General features: G+C 38.4%; 1 protein-coding gene across 1 annotated transcript; it reads right to left on the bottom strand.

Annotated features, from left to right (window-relative positions):
* Positions 1-14,851: 14,851 nt before the first annotated feature.
* Positions 14,852-16,679, bottom strand: LOC309715619 (E3 SUMO-protein ligase ZBED1-like; the record flags this gene model as incomplete). The annotated part of the gene is made up of 2 exons (XM_082548862.1): positions 15,524-16,679; positions 14,852-15,325 (listed from the first exon to the last, which is right to left on the bottom strand). The coding sequence occupies exons 1-2, from the start codon at positions 16,622-16,624 to the stop codon at positions 14,852-14,854; spliced, it is 1,575 nt and encodes a 524-aa protein (XP_082404988.1). The 5' UTR covers positions 16,625-16,679.
* Positions 16,680-19,410: the final 2,731 nt, after the last annotated feature.

The following is a 19,410-nucleotide window of genomic DNA, read 5'->3' as shown; positions in this document are numbered from 1 at the left end:
GACAGGCTGATTGTTTATTATTCCAGACATGTTGTAATCTCACTTTTCCAGGCTGGCGCGACTGCTGTGAAATACTTTTGCAGAACAACAGCCTCATTTAGTACAAAAATCAGACTTTATACTGAAAATACATTAATTTCTTTGTGCAGTTCAGAATACTTTAATGACATGTCGACAACTGGAAAGTTATAAGGTATAAAAAAGAACTTCATTCAGTGTTAGAGAACATGTTCAGGTAAAAAAACACTAATTTAATGGATTTGACAAACAGCTGGTCTTGGTTTTCCCTTTTTGTCATTCCCTAATAAAATGAGGAATATATTATTTATTTATTTATTTATTATCACTGATTCAAGAAATTGTCTGTTTTAGGTTTGTCTTAAATAGTTATTCTTTTACTGCTTCGATCTGATTGATTCCTGTCTGCAAACCACCAAACTGATATTTATGATAGGGGACTATCTCAGAAAAGAAACAAGTATTTGTTGCATAATAGTACACACAGTATTACATAAAATACATAACAAAAATGCATACACAGCAACGTGAGGATACAAATAAAATTTATACATGTATTTGTATAACAACTAACACTGAAACATGATTTACTGCATGTAAAATATAAAATAAAGCATATTTTCCTTTAAAGGACACACAGGCTATGCAGCTGTAAGCAACATTTACACTATGCTGAAAGCAGCAAAAGAGAAAAATGACTTTCTCAAGACATGCACAATAAATAAATAAATAAATAAAATACAATAAAAAGCAGCACAGAGCAGCTGAATAGAAGTGAAGTAAGCAGAGGTTTAGCTACAAAGAAAAACACTTTGTGGTGGTGCCGGCTGAGAGGTTCTAGTAGTGGAAAAAGCGTCAAACCAATGTTTGTGGTACAGGTTGTTCATGCAGTGCAAGTGTATTTGAGTCCATAAAAAGTGCCAGTTGAAAAAGGTGAAAAAACTAACAGCACAGGGGGTAGACAACATTTTTACAAATGCTTAGTAGTGCAGCAGATAACTTGAAGTTATGGAGAAATATTTCACAAGTGGATACAATTATCAAAAAAAACAAACAAAAACAAAACTCTTTTATGGTCACTCAGAGGAGCCATTCAAAATGTACAAGCTGTCAGGGGGTATGTGGATGTTACCCAGCATTTTTGAGATTATGATTTTTTTGGAATTCTTTGTGTTTGTTTTATTTTTTCTGTCATTTGGTATTATGTTATTTCTAGCACCAACTGTATGTTTACTTAAGTTTGTTTCCATGTTGTCTGGTCCAGGTGTCTACGTCTCTCCATGTTTCCTGTTTACCCTGTGGCGTCATGTTCATTTGTGTCAGCTGTGTTCCCCATGTGTGTCCACTTCCCTCTTCAGAAAACTATGAATACAAACATGGTGGGTGAGAACACAGACGACGCGACACTGAACACAGCAAGGCTGAGGACTAAATACACACATGAGGTGATCAGGGAAAGTGGAGACACAGCTGACTAGAATGAAACATAATGACAACACAGGGGAGAGTAAAATAAATGCAGTGAACAAGGAACAGACTCTTTCAAAATAAAACAGGAAACACGACCCCGGACCATGACAGTTATCAGCCTGAATAAATGGCTCGCTTTTTCTTAAACTTCATCGTGTCTCTCGCCAGTCTGCTTTTGGGTCCACTCCTCAAACACATCTGGCCATTGACAGAAGCTAGCCATGAACTGTGGAAAAAATGTGTCCCTTTTTTTTAAAGACAGGTGTGGATGGGAGTGGTTCTGCTGGAGGTTTCTTCCTGTTAAAAAGGAGTTTTTTCTTCCCACTGCTCCCACTTGGCAGCTTGCCGTTTGATTGTTGGTGTTTTTTCTCTATTACTGTAATGTCTTGCAATATAAAGCACCTTGAGGCGGCTATTGTTGGGATTTGTCTGTCGGGGGTATAGCTCACTTTTGCCCAATTTCAGCTGGCCCCCTCAAATGGATGATAGTTAGATAACTAATAAAAATAATTGAGGGCTTCATGTGTGTAAATCTGATTTAATAACCACTGGAGAACATGAACATCATGCAACATGTTCTGTAAGCTGGAAGTATACTGTTCATTTAATTTGACTAGGATGTTTCTAATTTGGACTTCCCTATAGTCAGTAACACATGCTATAAAGTAAAATCCTTGAAACACTTTGAAAACTGGCAAATTGAATTTTTCAGTTTAATGCTCCCCATGGGAAACACACAAATACATCACAGTGACTACGGTTGGTTGTGGTTTGTTTTGTTCACAGTAAAATGGATATGATGAAAAATTGTTCTACTGACATTGCTTATGGAGCACTTATTTGCTTTTTATCTATGTGTGGCAGATGCTGGGATGATTTTTCAAGCTGCTGCCTTTCACATAATTATTTTAATTAATTAATTATTTATAGACCAGTGCACCTGCAGAACACACACAGATCATTAGGCTTCCTTACAGCTCTGTTAGCTACTTTGAGAAATTCTATATGAAAAATCTTTTACATTAGTAATATGCTGCTAATTGCTATTCAAAGCCATAAGTTCATTGTGCGTACAGAAGAGGAATGTACATTTTGCTCAGTGATAACTGCGAAATCTCTCAGGTATAAACTTTTGCAGATTTTTCTCCACACTGGATGGTTCTGCAGGCTGGCACTGACAGACAGGTGATATGCTGCATACTGAGATAAGCATCAGTCAAACACACAAACACTTTCAGCCAAACCCTGGAAAAATCAATATCTTCACCTTTTGGAAATGATAAGAATAATCCGCAGATGGATCGACAGAAGCGTCAGTGGACCATTTGGCCATCTGTTTGTGGTGTGTGTGTGTCTTCCAAGAGCTATGCCAGCTTGTCCAGTCCTGCAGGTGACCTTGCCTAGAGCTCTAGTTGACCTCTGCTTGCCTCCCTCCTGCTGACTCATGGTTCTCATCCAGACAATGGCCTGTGGGCAGTTATGGTAGCCAGATGGTGGCTGCTGCTACAGGGCTTCATTTATTTAAAAAAACAAACAAACCACTTTCATCTGACCTTTTTTACTTTTAGCTTTGAATTAAAAGACTCGTTTTATCATTCAAATTAAAATGCCTACATAATGCTAATTTCCTGGCTCATAATTTCATATTAGGGAGTCTACTAGGATTTGTTTATTTACGTGTTATATTGTTTCAGCCACTGTTTTTTGCCTACCTAAAACAAGCTCCCCCACAGTTTAAATGAAAGCACACAGCTGTCAAAGATACATTTGTGGAACACATTTCATTTATTGATTAAAAAAGGGTTTTCCATTTGTCAAGTTTTGTGTAAAATCCTTAATCTTTAACTTTCTTTCTTCCTTAAGTGCTGAGCATGGTGGTGGTGAGATCATAATTTGAGCTTGTTTTGCAGCCACAGGACTTTATTACCAAATATGAGTCAAATATTGAATCATTGGGTGGAGTTTCTTCAGTAGATGACTGTAGCACCAATAAGGTGGTGGTGTTTGTATGTGCCAAACCTCCAATCAGGTTTCTATATTTGTGTGTGTTTTATGGTAATTGGTAAATTTGGTATGCTAATAATAATTTAAAAAATGATACTCTGACCATTTAACCATTTTTTTCCATTTTTCTTATCAAGATTAAACAAATCTGACCAATAAGATGGCTTCATTTGGCAACAAGTGCGCTCATAGTTCAAACGTTAACCAGTGCTGAATACACAATGACATTTCAGTAGTAAAAAACAAACAAAAAACTATTTTACCTTTGACACTGCTTACTCAGGTATATGAAAGTATTCCTCTGCCTCTCCCACAATTGAGGCCGCAATTGCGGGATTCCCAACAAGAATTCAGACTCTCCCAATGACAGCTCATCACTGCCCATGGTTGCCTACGACCACATTCAGCTTGTATATCCTGCTTATTGCAGGAGTTAAGTTCTAAAAATAACCCGCGATAGGTGACAACTTTTTTTTCTTTACAATTATTATAGACTCTGTGAAAACTTACAAACATACAGTACTAATATATTATATACACACACACACACACACACACACACACACACACACACACACACACACACACACACACACACACACACAGCAAGTTCAGATGCAAAAAATCGGTTTTGAGGTGAGTGCAGCAAATGTGTCTTTCCTATTCATTAATTGATTGAATCTCTCGTTTCCCCAGTTTCTCATCTATGATTCTAAACCAAAATCCTGTGATCTTCATTTGACCATCAAAGCTCTGATTTAGACCAGAATAAATGAGTGATTTTTCTGAAAATTGACGGAAGTGCTACTGTTTATCTCTGGATACTCAACAGTGAAACCAAAAAGTGCTTCCAGGAGATAGACATGAATTATAGTTGTCACTCTCAAACGCTGTGACTGATCAGACTTTGGTGAGTTATTGTGGCAATAAAAATGTCATGCTACCTCAGTATTTGTTACTTAGAGGCCAAAAAGAGGTTTTGCTTGTCAGGAACACAGACATTTATGTTGGTTAAGGATTTTTCCGCTCAGAACTTTTTCATACCACATCCTTGTCTCATGAATGCTGCAATGAATACAGCGCAGTCTATGAGCTACAGCTTAAAAAAAATCCATTAAAGCACCATCAGCCTTGTGTGGTTTCTTTGATGTCACTGGGACAAAAAGGACATGAATTATTTTGCTATTTTAAAGCTCGGCTCTTTCAGATAGGAGCCTTCAAATCCATCAGCAGTTGTTTCAAAGATGTGCCAGCGAGTTAATAAATTATACAATATATGTAATTAAAGAACAATTGTTTATGTGCTGATGAATATGTGTAATCTACAAGCTGTGATAGAAGAGGTAGTTAGTGCAGGCTTTGAATCTGTTATTTAGAGTAATAATTCAGTCTTAGTAGTGACATGGCACACAGATCCTCCCCTAACTTTCCACTTCCACCCTTTTCACTTCCCAAAGAACTAATCAAAGTTTTACCTGCTCCCTGGAGAGAACAGCTGTAAATTTTGCCCATTTTTTTTTATTCAAAGCCATCAGAATGAGCTGCTCAGTTCACCATCCACCAAATCAAACTGTGTAGGCAAACATATTTGACAGACTGTCTGTGTCACCTGACAGAAAGCAGCACCCCACATTGTTTCTTATAATAATTCAAATAAATGACATCATTACCTTCAGAACACCACAGCCAAAGTAATTTAAGTATTATCCAGAGAGTAGAAAGCCGCATCATGTGACAGCAGCCGAACAATGATATATTGCAGCCTTATAGCCTCTCAGCTCTGGGTGATTTAATACAAAGTTTCTGCATAAATAATATGAAACTAGATAAAATTTACATGTGCATATATAAATATTGCAGCAAGGCTTTTACCAAGCCAGACACTAAATATAATCCTTTCTTATTAAAAAATATGAGTTTTATGATTCAATATGTGAATCGTAAAAACCTCCTCTGTGCAGCAGTGCTAAACAGAATCATTAAAAAACTGCTGGTCATCCACAAACTGCCTTTAAATATTTGACTGAAGTGTGAATAGCAAGTAATATTAGAACTTGTGTTAAAGAAACGGGCACATTTATTTTGATTGCATTGTTGAGACTGCAGAAATGTCACAATAGAGATTGAAAATGTGACGTCACTCAGGGGTAAAACCGCAAAGAATTCTGGGAACTCGTGGCAAGAGGTACTAGCGCACGCTGGCTTTCAATTGAAATCAGTTATACAGCGATAAAAACAAACACAAAAATGTCAAGAAGCTGTTGTATTATTAACTGCAATAGCCGGTCACATGACAGCCACGGGAAGCCGACGGGTAAAGAGATCGGTTGTTATCGGATTACGTCGTTGGAGAGAAATTGTTCGAGCCATGTTTCCGAAGTAACAAAGAGGCAACGGATGGCCTGGATTGCAGCCATTCAAAGATCAAATATAACGTCCCAGAACCCTCCAGCTCACATGTTAGTCTGCTCCAAGCATTTACACAGAGGTCAGTCTGCTGTTGTAGTTAATGCGTCATTTTTCATAACATAATTGGTGATATAGGTTACAAGCAAGTCTGGCGCTGAACAGAAATTGTGGCGCTATGCTCCTTTGTTTATTGTGCATAAATAGTGAATTGTCCTGACACAACATTGCGTTTCGCTTCATTTATTACCATGGTACATTGACAAAAACATATACTTTTATTCACAGGGTAAAACAGTTGTCTTGTATCACTAATTGTCCAGTGCGATTACAGCATACAGTATTATTGTCACTGCTACATTTCTGTAATGAACCAGAAATTATTTCCACTACTAATTAATTACCGTTGAGCTCAAAGGTCTATTAATAAACGGTTAACGAATGTGTATTTATGAAGACGATTTGTGAGACTGGTAAACTTATGATATGTACGATGGTCTTTCGTTCTACACGGTGCATTTCAAGGTCCTGTACCCATCCGTCGGTAAACTGTATCCGTCGGTAAACCTGGGCTTGTTGCAGTGACCTGAAGTTACTAAACTTCATGAGTGTGTGCACTCACTCCAAGAACCGTATAATTATAAATATGAGCGTGGTGAAAGTTGGGCAGCACGCTAACATATTTTGTCCACTCTGTGTGCTCGTAAGGGTCTGACCCTTTCACTGGTTTGATTTTTTTTCCTCGTATCTTTTCTTTGACTTTTCATTAAGTCTGTCTTTGTACGGACCGGCATTGTTCTCCTTCGTTTTGTACATTCCTTTTTGGGGGGCAAAGAAAAAGCAAGAATTTATTGGAACCGGAGAATGAACGTTTTGCGGTGCTGCAAATGCTTGCATTTGATGCGGTACTTGGATTGTTTTGCCACGAGTTCACGGCATGCAATGCGCGAAAGTCACGTGGTCTGTCAATCTCTATAAATCAGTAATAATTAAAAGTGTAAAGGGAAACTAGTTATTTAGCCACACCCAGCTTCTAAAAAGCTTTAATTATAGACAGAATACAGGACGTATAAAAGATTCATGTACCTAACTTAACATCACCTGCTGGTTTGTGATGTCCCATTGTGAAGCCTCTACAGTTGCGTTTTTGCCTATGAAAGCTGTTTGTTTTGGTGTTTTGAAACTTGCAAGTCAAATAATGGTTCTGACTGTAAACCCACAAGCTCATTGGCTAGCAACTTGTCAAGCACATGTTTTTGGCCAGTGAGCTTATTCTGGATGATTTTCTTTTCTGAATCCTAAAATTGTAAAAAGAAAAAAAAAGACTTATGTTATTCAGTATGACCGAAAATAAGTGACTGAGCCAATAAATTACCATTAAAGTATTTACAGAGGTATGGTCTGATGGCTGTTTTCCAATTTACTTCTATAAGCCCATTAGTCTTTGTGCAACCACAGATGTGTCCCTCTGTTGAACATTAAAAAGAATGCAGGTTTTAGGCACTTCTGTGTTGGACTGCCTTTCCAAACCCAGAAGCTCCTTCTACCAATGCTATAGCTCAAATATGGAATAACTGTCATGGCTGTGTGCAGGCAGGCAGGGAGAGAGGACCCAAAATGCAGGACTCACAAACGCAGGAACTAAAGGGTGAACCTTAAGCAGCTGTATTGATGTGCACAAACTGAACTGAACTGGGAATACAAAACTAAACTAGCAAGCAGGCAGGTATGCAAACTGATCGCACAGGGGAGGTATGAGGGTATGACGCAACAAAAATACAAGAGGTGAACAGAGCTAAGAGGAAACAGCTGGGAGACACGGCTGACGCTGATTACACTGACGAGACGGGGAGAGCGCAAAGCTGAACACACAGACATAAGGCCCTGACCTACGAAGTAAAACAGGAAGCACACCACAGACAGAGAGATCCAGACGAGACACAGAACATACGCAGACTCATGAGCAGACAAAATAACACCATGGACAGACAGAAGGAACACAGAGAAGAGGGAGCACAGAATAAACACTGGGAAGCCAAAAAACAAAACCTAAAAACAAGAACTCAGGAAGTTAACAGGATAACCCCACACTTTGCATGTTTCATATAAAAATGAGAAGGAAAGATGGACATTGTCTTGATGTTATGTGTAGACAAAATAAAAGAAAAAATCAATCCAGATGTAGATGAGAAGTAGTGATGGATGGATGGATGGATATTCTTATGGATCCAGGAACTCAATTCGTGCAGGAAGTGGAGTCAAGTTTCAGACTTAGCACAAGTCCAATAGTTATTGCAGTTTCATTACATACCCGGTGGGCTGGACTGCATCAGTTTTCACTGTGAAAAACACAGCATCCATATAAGACACTTGTAGTTATGTATGTAATTTACATAACCACAAACAGTACTGGCTATACTCTGTTGTGGGTGATTAAAAGAACAATAAATACATCTTGAATAAAGGGTTTACCTGCAAAAGAAACCATGTACAGAACAAAATAAGAAACTATAACTACATAAAAGCTAAACACGACACAAACCCACCAAAGCAAGCTGTAGAAGACTTGAAAGAAATACAGAAGCACTTTTCCGTGTCATGGAAACAGCATGATGCACATTAATACATTTTTTTCATCCACATGTGAGAGAGTGTAGCGCTATATTTTATATTTATGAAGTAGATACATGAAGTATATAGTTTTGCTCGAGCGATACATTTCCAGCTCACTGCACTTTTGCCTCAGTGTCTACCTCCTGTAGTGACTTTTATTTCTGCCTCTTGAGTCTTTTCATTGACATTGCATGGAACAGAACCATCTCTGCAGTGTACTTTGCAGCGAGGAGAAGATGAAAATCATTTCCACAACATGTTTAACCAGTGTAGTCCAAAGAGTGGAAGCAGGGGAAAGGAAAACATTTGAGCTACTGCAAAGATTTGTTTACATTTTCTATCTTCAGTAACATCTGTGTAGTAAGGGGACAGCATTTTAGGAACTGCAACTTACTGCAAAAAAACTTTTTTCCTTTTAAGTGAAACTTGTACCCAAGATATTTCATAGCAGAGAACAGACAAGAGAATAAATTACTGTCAGTTCTATCCTTAGCTCTATCAATTTGACAAGCTAACTGACAGATAAATGTCATATTTGTGCATTAGTCTCTTGACAGATTGCCTGATGAGCTGACTGATCACCATACGGGATTTGTTTCTTTGATTTATTGATGTGGCCCACATACTCTATGAACTGTTTAGAATATAATTTTATTGCAATTTTCTGTTCCTACCAAATAAATTCAGTCATTCCTGCTGTCATGTTCTTCAAAATGTCAGGTTGCTATATTACTACATCCAAAATACTTGATTCTTTGTCATCTCACTATATATGTGCAAACTGGTGAGGTTTTTACTTCAGTACTTATAATTAACTGTTTTCTCTGACAGCTTTTCATATTTTGTCTGAAACCTTTCATCAGACTTCCATATCTGTACCTTACTGTGCTCTGTAAAGATGTACAGCCTAACTGTTTATATGTATGCAGGGAAACAAGAAAAGGAAAGCTACAGTGATAGGGGGTGGGAATCCATTATCATGTGAAGCATTAATCCTCATTTCAGGTTATTTGCATTTTTGAACTCGGGAGTGACATCACTCTTGAGTTGGCGCGTTCAAGGAAAAACAGGATTTGTTGTGGTTCTTAGTAAGGTAGAGCCATTAAGATATCACTAGCAATACAACATATTACTTATTTTTTTATGCCGAACAAACACATTCATTCATAGAGCCTAATCAGTGGCTTAGTGAGTCAAAAATACACAACAGTGGCAGTACAGATTAAACTTTCCCAGTTTTACTACTGCTTATGTTCAGTGCTGCCATTATGGATTTTGGGGTATGTTGATTCACTCCAACTTTCCAAGTGGAAAATCTGAGTTCAGGAGATGTTCCAGAAAAAAAAATTCAACTGTGAAGTCAGAATTGCTGATTTTTTCACGAGCGGACAATAACTCTGTTAGCTACAGGATTACCAGACAGTCAACACAACTCTCTATATCCAAAACGCTTATTATTGTACCAAACAACTCCATCAAACTGGACTCATGGAGATGAAACCATATCCTGAAATTACCATGGGTGATACATAGCTATATAAAAAAGACCTGCTGAGTAGCAATGTTGTTCATATTCTCTGTTATGAAGAGTAATAAACTAAAACTTCCAGCACCTAAAAACTGTAACGAGCAATATAGAAACAACTATTTTAGGACAACACTCACCCCACCAAGTCCACTGACTGTATTAGAAAAATATTCTGACTGTCTTGGGCTGTGAGGTGTGTAAAAGCCTCAAATACAAAGAAAACTCACAAAAACAGATCAATATTTGCCTTTCCATTGTCCCCATCAGCTGTAACACAAGCCAGGGGTTGCAGAAACCCCACATGGTTGAACTCACATTGTACCTGTACAACACAAAGGAGAAGAAGAAGGGTAACATCAAAAACATCAGAGAAGCAACTAAAATACGTGTTGCTAGCAAAACTGCGCCTTGGTCAAATCGAAAAATCAATCACGTTTAAAAAATATGGGAAAAACAAAGCACAATGAATCACTGTGCACAGTTCTCACCCGACTGGAGAAAAACCAACTCCTTTGATGAGGAGTCTGAGCAGACAACACCACAGTTTCATATGATCATCATAACATTGGTCAATGTTAAAACTGCCAGAAGAACCTAGGATGTGTGCTGTCACATACCAGGTTTATGTAGAAGGTCTCACATATCCATTAGTGATGGGATTTCCGGCTCTTTTTAGAGACCCGGCTCTTTCGGTTCGGCTCACTAAAAAGAGCCGGCTCTTTCGGCTCCGAACCGGCTCTTCAGGTTGTTTTGTTGCTTTAATTTATTTATTATTAACAATAATATAAAATTATGCACAAAAGGAATTACTAATGTAAAAAAAAGTGGTTTTATTTATATATGTTTATATATAAATATATGCGGTGGCCCCTAGAGACAAAACACGTACAAACTCCAAAACACATTTCTAGCATGAACTGAACTTCCAAAGCCGAGCTACTAGATCACTTAAATTACAATTGAAAGCATGTGTGTATTGTTTGTGTATTTATACACAGGCACTCATATATATTCAAATAATTTAAAAAAAAGTTCATTTACCTATTACTACCACACACCAAATCCGGTCGTTGGTACTTGCTGGCTTGTGTAGCCACAAGATAACAAAAGCTCAACACTGCGCCCAGCATCCTGGAGCACTTCTGTTGTCTTTTGTACGTGTTTTGAGTTTTTATGTGCTTCGGAGTTTGTACGTGTTTTGGAGTTTGTACGTGTTTTGGAGTTTGTACATGCTTCAGAGTTCGTACGTGATTTGAAGTTTGTATGTGCTTTGTCTCTAGGGGCCACCGTAAATATACTTTTATTTATTCACTCCACATAAAATGTAATAAATAAATCATATAATACAAAAATCAACTATTTACATTTCAACTTTTAACTATTTAAATTTTCAGCTTTTTCCTTTTACAAATTTAAAGTGAAAACAACACTGCAAACCACAACACAATTAAATATAAATTATAATATTAAAACAAAAAGAACATGCATATTCTCTGTCATATGGGCCTGCATGAATAAACTTTCTGAATCCTTTATCATCTGCAACGTAAAATAGTTGTGGATGATTACTATACCTTTCTAATGTGACGTTGTTCTCCCTGGCTCTCTTTCTCTCCCTCTGGCTCTGTTCCTGTGCTAGTGAGTGTAACTACCGCCCCTCCCCCTCTGCCCAGCGTAAAGCACAAGGCTCGCGTGCAGAGTGAAGCGAAAAAAAGTGCGAGAGAGAGAGAGGGTGAGAGAAAGAAAAAACAAACAAACACGTGACGGCTCGCGATAAGGAGCCGGCTCGCGTCGTTCACGTCAAAGAACCGGCTCTAAGAGCCATTTCGTTCGCGAACGACCCATCACTAATATCCATTATCACAACTCATGACTACACAGAAATTGTGATCTTCTCCAAGATCTAACAAAAGTAGTTTTTGATGCTTAAATGTATCCAGTGAGTAAAAAAGATGATTCCCCACTTCAGTGCACGCCAGTGTAAAACCTTTTGAGATGAAAAAATGTAAAATGTAAAAAAACAAACAAAAAGAGGAAACCCTCACTTCTCTGGAAATCCCTTAAAGAACTCTCTAAAAGGGGGTATTAAAATATATTTGTATGTGCAGTTTAAACACAATAAACATAGTAACTAGGTCACGTAAAACTGTAACAACATTTTAATTAGGTTCACTTAGACAACTTAACAAATAACTTGGGTTCCCTGTACCTGCCTTTAGCATTTATTTGGACAGATACCACTGAGTTTAATTGGAAAATAATGAGCGCTTTACCTTAGCTTGGGGCCAGCTGCTTCTCTGCGATAGCGTGGCTACGCTTGCCAGATACATATCAAAATTAATTTTGTTAGAGAGAAGTTCTTATCATTTAAATTACCGTGCCTGTCGGCAAAGTGATTTGTCACATCAAAAGAGGTTCTGAGAAGAAGAAATTCTGCACCATCCAGTGAAACTCTAAATGACTTGTTGGCATCTCTTTGATGGGAAGTGACCAGTCGAAGAGATAAAAAGGAATAAGTAGCTGTGATTGTGATTAATGATGTGCCCGAATAGTGTCAAAATGCAGCATACATGGGAAAATCTTTGATAATAAAACATTAATAACACCTGAATCATATCATTGTTTTATAATATTATTATGAATAATATTGTGATTTTATGTATCTCTAACTGACAGAAAAGAATTGCTTGGTAGAACAATGGTAAATGGTTTTTGTTGGAGACTTTTCACATTTGACTTTTCAAATAAATTCAGAGAAAATAGTGAGATATTTTTAAAGGTCATGTCTCACCAAAATAACGTCTGTGGACGTCTTGTGTTTAGACAGTTAGACAGCTGAATTGAGGAACGCAATGCCATTTACTGTTAGAGCAAGATTGATTCTATCTCAGTACTGGGGGCATATTAATATTTATTCAAGTTCCATTCATGTTTTATACAATACCAACAGGAAAGGCATATCTGCAAGTTGTAATATAAATAATTTGTGGCAAAACTGTTGGTAAAGTAATGGTCACCACGAGGTTAATCATATCAACCTCTGGCTCTTGGCTTAATTTAAACTCTTAATTTCAAAGGCTTTTTCAGATTTATAGACCGACCATTATGATGTTAGGTTTGTTGACCTTTAGAGAAGGCAAGATGCCAAATGTGTCCAAAGAATTTGTGTCCATTGGTTTCTTTAAACAGAATAATGCATATTTAAGTCTGGATTGTTTTCAGATATAATCCCATGAGGTAAATGTGTCCCTGCTTAAATGCTGTCAAACAGAAGATAAATGGGAAGTCTTTCTTGGACAAATAAAGACCAAGTCTGATATCAATTTGAATTGCAGTATTTTGGTAAACCAATATTATCTCTAACCTTCGTCAAATAGATTATTCCAAAAAGTGCCACAGAGTTGACAAGCTGCCCCTTTCAACCTTGGAGCGCATTTGTTCCTTTGAGCGCACACAATATTGTTCCCAAATTCACCCTCCTCTGAGTGACAATATGTTGGCTACATTCCAGTAGGAGTGATTTTCACAATATGTCCAGACCCTCCTGGGAAATTTTGCTTTCAGCACCCACCAATTCCCTACACTCCCCGAATAAAATGGGTTTCCGGCTATTGCAAGAGAGAAAATTGCCTGCTCTGTGCAGAAAGACATTTGCTGTAAACGCAGTTATCGACTTGATAGCCCCCCTGTGATTATTGTGAAGTGGAATTACCCTGTTTTATCACAGAATGCACCTTCTGCCATTAGGTCTGACAACGCCTCCCATTAGGTTTTGATGCTGTGATTGGTGACAAATGGTCAGGCTCCATTTTCACCACCTGTGAAACAGAACACCCACACAAATATCAAATTAATTTGTAATTCTCCCATCACACTGATTCTGAATACATTTACATGCATCTTGAGTGCTCTCAGGAAGTGGATATGCACAAGTCAGGGTTACTTTTGATCCTCTCCACAGGCCCTAATGGTGCTTGGGAAATGATCAAATAAAAACTCTTTCTTAAGTGAGAGCTCATTCATTTTAAGTGACGCAAATTACTCCTAATTTGATTTGGGGATTATGCATCTGACACTTCACTGTATTTACTCGTAATCACTGAAGTGCCAGGCTGGATATTTTGTCTTAAAATATACACCATATTTAACATTAGGGGTGTGTATTGGCAAGAATCTGGCGATACAATATGTATCATAATACAGGGTAGACGATACGATATATTGCAATACTAAAAGCCAGACGATATTTGTGTTTAGTAGGACTAAATTTAATTAGGAAAACTCAAGTAAACAGTCCAAACTGTTTAATGCTTGACATGAAACATCTGAAACAAAAACACTCTAAGTTCAAAATGAATGGAGAAATTAACATCTGCCTTATTAGAAGTCATGTCAAATAAACAAACAAAAACTACTTTACTGAAATATCAAGTATTTTTTAACATGAAAAAAGTAAACATGTAACACTGAAGTCTTTCTAAGTACTATGATTGTAAAATACTTATCCAAAAACTGCTCTATGGAGCATCAAAACAAAGCACTTTTTATGTGACCTTAACATAAACAAATATAAATCAAAAATGAAATTGCTTGAAGAATCCATCCAAGTAAACATTAACAAAAAATGTAAAGTGCTATTACAATTAAGTGTTAATAAAATAAAGTACAGCTCTGCAGTGTCCATCAATGGAACACTTTTAGTACAACCTGAAAAAAGGAATTTACTCATCTAAATAAGTGCTTATGAGACTCAACCAAAATGTCAAACATTCTCATATCAGAGATTTTACATGTGTAGTGTTTTCTCAGTGTTTATTTTTCAATTTCCAGATTTTTGTGCAGGAATACAAGCTGATCGACATGGTCAGCTCTCAGGACACTTCTCTGTGCATTTACTATGTCTCCTGCAGAGGAGAAAACTCTCTCTGCAGAGACACTTGTTCCAGGAATGCACAGGAAACTCCTTGCTACTTTGGATAGCTGAGGGTATTCCTGTTCATGGTCCTTCCACCAACTGAGAGGATTTCCTGTGAGAGGCAAAGGGGTCTCATCTCTATACCTCTTGATCTCAGCTGCAGCAACATCATGTTCTGATTTTGGTGCAGTATTGTCACTAGTAGAGGCAAACGTAGCTCCGAGCAAGTCCACCAATGCACATGAGGTCCTCTGTCTTTTTAGGGGTGGCCGAGGGATGGAGTCAAAGTTGTCTTTGATATGTGGGTGATGAGCCTCCTCTGTGGCATTCTCTTCCTCCACCTGTTTGTCAGTCTCCTCATTCTTTTGCTGCTGAAAAACATTAAATTCAAATAGTATTAATGTCAGAAAGTCAAAATTCAAATCCAAGATTCACCCTGTTTTTCACTAATATTTGATGACAAATGTCATCAATATGCTTTTTTTTTTTTTTTTTTTTTGCTTTTTACTTTATTCACTTGCTTATAACTTCAGTTGAATTTTTCCAAATAAACTAATTTATTTACTTACATTTTCTTCCTTCTTTATCACAGTCACCACAGTGTCCAACAGTCTGGAATAGGTCTCACTGGTCTCTGCTTCAGACAGGAAGGGCAGGTCCTTAAACCGAGGATCAACAGTTGATGCCATCCATAGTGTCTCCCTCTCATTTACATATCTCTTTCCCAGATCTTCTGCTATGGCAGTCTTAATGTCCCTTACTGTCGGTGTATCATCAACACTTTCTTGTGCACCCATCACAAGCTTGGCATGAAGAGGAGCAATGATGGACAGGGTTGGCATACTCTCCTCTGACATCACCAGGGTGGCGTCCTTCATAGGCTTGAGTGCCCTGACAACTTCTTCTGCACATGTGATGTCAGACTCACTTAATGTGAAAATTTCTTTTTCACTCTTCCTAACTTCTGCAGAAAGCAGAGCTGCACAGATGGCTGGTTGCTGTTCTAAAAATCGTTCTATCATATCATAGGAGCTGTTCCATCTTGTAATTATGTCCGTGATCAATCTGTGAGCTGGTAGCTGAAGGAGGCACTGTTTCTGCTTCAACTGGTTGCTGGCTGTGGTGCTGCGCCTGAAAAAGGCTGTTACACGTCGGATCCTCCCGAGAAGTCGCACCACGGATTGTATTTTCAGTGCTTTCTGTGAGGCGAGATTCAGACTGTGTGCAAAACATTGTATGTGCGTCATGCCTGCAAGTCTAGCCGCGAGAACCATGTTTGGTGCATTATCGGTAACAACAACAAGGTCCTTTGCGTTCAATCCCCATTCAGCCACAGCGTCAGTTAGTAACGCTGCAATGTGCTCACCTGTGTGACTGTCATGCATGGCTCGGGTTTGTAGTACATGAGACTGAAGGTTCCACTGGTCTGTTATGTGATGTGCTGTAACAGTTACGTACGATTCAGTGGCTCTCGAAGTCCAAGCGTCGCATGTCAGAGCAACTGTCTCAGCCGAGTTGAGAGAGTCCAGCACTGTCGCTTTGACTTCTTGGTACAACTTTGGCAGAGCGATGTCCGTGATGTGTTGTCGAGAAGGAACGGTGTAACGGGGCTCCAGCGTTTTAATCATATTACGAAATCCTTTATTCTCCACAACACTCAGGGGGCGCATGTCTTTGCAAATAAAAACAAGTACTGACTGCGTTATTTTTGTTGCACGAGTTGAAGTTGCTGGTAGTTTTGAAAAGTTAACTTCTTCAATTGTCCGTTGAGAGGAATCACCTCGTTTTGTTTTAAAATTAGCATTTGACGCTACGTCGCTATGGTGTCTAGACACGTGTGTTCGTAAATTTGTTGTGTTACCGGAATATTTGACTCTGGCGGTGCAGATTTTACAGACTGCATAGCTCTTGTCATAGTCTTTACTGCCTTCTTTTGTCCTAAATCCAAAATAAGTCCACACATCAGCTTTGAAAGCTGCGGGGGCCGGCTGTATCCTCTCCTCTTCAGTCATCAGTTAGCTAGCATCACACACGTCCACTGACTGTTCTACTTCGTTCTTTTGGCAAACTAGACGCTTCTACAGTTATCGCGAGACCTCGTTTTTACGTTATAGTAAAGGCGGTGAAAACTGCAAACCAGTGGCCGGAGTTTGAATTCCAACATACAAAAGAAATAAACAGTAAATGCATGTCATTTTTCAATTAAAAAAATCGATAACAGTGATTTTAAATATCGATTCAGTATCATTGCGCGAAATATCGCGATATTTCGTTGTATCGATATTTTCTTACATCCCTATTTAACATGTTTTCTTATTGTCTGTCACTGTCCTATTTGCAGATTTTACCAATTAAGAATCCTTCCTTTGGTAATAGAGCACTAAAAGGCCCCTGTCGTTTTTCCCAACAACAGATTTGCTGCACTGAGCTCGAGCAATGTACACAGAGCCATCATGAAGGAGATATCCAGACTGCGTCACAGATATTGTTCTCATCCATTCAGCTGTATTGTGAAGCTGAGCACTGAGTGTTTTGTGAGCCCTTAATACGTTTTGTTTGTGCTAAACAAACAGAGCAACTCTGCCATTCCTTAAAGCCTGGCCATTGAGGATTTTATCTCTGCTAATGCTAGAAATAATTAAATCAATAATCCGCCGTCTGTGATCTCGATATGCTCTTGTACATAGTTTATAGAGAGGATCAACACTGGATATGTTCTGATGTGCTGTCGTTTCCTATTGTTCTGACAAATAATTTGCAAACAGCAAACAGACTGAAACTTGCATAGTAAGGCTGAGTACAAACCCCCAATGCATTAAAATGATCTGAGGAGCTGAACAAAAAAAAAAAAAAGAGAGAGAGAGCATTTGTGTAGCTCTGTCGTGAATCATTATTTGTTAATATAGATTCCTTCTTGGGTCAAATACATATTCCATCAGGATGCTGAGGTGCAAGTAATTATTATTTTTTTGACTGTAACATTTGTTGTTGATTTGTTGTTCTGGGGTGCAAATAGATTTCCAGAGGTTCACCTGATATTACAAATTTTGGTCACAAGGTGGCAGCATGCTGAAAGATGGCAGTTTAAGTTTGTTTTGTGTTGGGTTTCGATTGACTTTGGACCAGGCTGGACATTCATGGCAGACAGTGACGCGAAACTACTGTGTGAAGTAGTTTAGAAATATGCAGAGAATATTTTTTTTCCAAAATGTTCAGTTTAACTCAGCTTTATTTATATAGCACCGAATTACGACAACAGCCACTTCAAGGCTCTTTATTTTGTAGGGTAAAGACAGAAATACAGTAATAGAAAGAAAACCCAAAAAACAAAACGAGCCCTTGTGCTAATATATGTGGACATATGGTTGTGGGGTGCAATTAATTTCAAGATGTTACCAGGACATATTTTATCAACAATTTGGCCTTTATTGAAGCTATATTTGCCAAATGAACTAGAGACCACCGGAAACAAATGGCAAAACAGGAATTGAGAGCTTCCTTAACTCAAGTGACTATTTCAAGGCTGCCACTGTGTTAATTTTGCTGGTTTCAGAGAGGAATAAAGAGGCCATCTATGTCCACTATGAATGACCATCTTTAAACGCAAGATGTTCTCTTTGCTGGCCTCTAGATTTCTTCTCTTTGCAGATGATGTGGTTTTGTTGGCTCTGGAAATTGGCTTTCTCTGAATGGCTCGGCCTTAGAAATAAGAAACTTAGTTATTCTGGAGAAGCACAGAGTAGAGCGACTGGAACTACTAGTTTGTATTACACAAAAAGGGTCAGTTGAGGTGGTTCAGCACCTGACCAGAATGTTTCCTAGAAACCTCCTATGTGAGGTCTGTTGTGAATGACCTAAGGACCCTCGAGGCAGACCCAGAATATGCTGGAGAGATTATATTCTCAGCTGGCCTGGAACACCTCAGCATCTTCTCTGGATAGAAGTGGCTGGGCAGAGTGAGGTCTGGGCTTCTCTGCTTGGGCTGCTGCCTGTGTACCATGAACCAGGATACGTGTCAGAAAATGGATGGAAAGATGAATAAACTCTTTATCTGAAATTTCATTCGAAAAGATTTTTAATGTTCCAAAAAAAAAAAAAAAAAAAGCTCTGTATGTATCCAGAAGTATGGACAGTGCATACCTCAGAATTATACCTGGTGCAGCTGCACTGTTTTCTGGCTCCGTCACAGCTGTTGGAGCTGATCACACAAACTCCAAACAATTTTTGCTGATCCATCACCACAGCATATTTCTCTGTGCCACTAAAAATGGTGGAGAGACTACATTTTTAACTAAGCCACATCTAGCTGCCCAGAGCACACACAGGAAGAACAGGGAGTCACGCACAGGAAGGGTAAAGAGATTTGTATTACAGTATTTTCAAAATAAAAGACCCCATGCAGAGCTAAACACTGGGTATGAGAATTTGAAGGAACAAAACAGTATCAATTTTAACA

Source organism: Aulonocara stuartgranti, assembly GCF_965226115.1.
Source record: "Aulonocara stuartgranti genome assembly, chromosome: 10".
In the NCBI taxonomy this organism is placed as follows: Eukaryota; Metazoa; Chordata; class Actinopteri; order Cichliformes; family Cichlidae; genus Aulonocara; species Aulonocara stuartgranti.
Note: the sequence above shows the minus strand (reverse complement) of the source record. Positions and strands in the feature narration are given on the sequence as shown.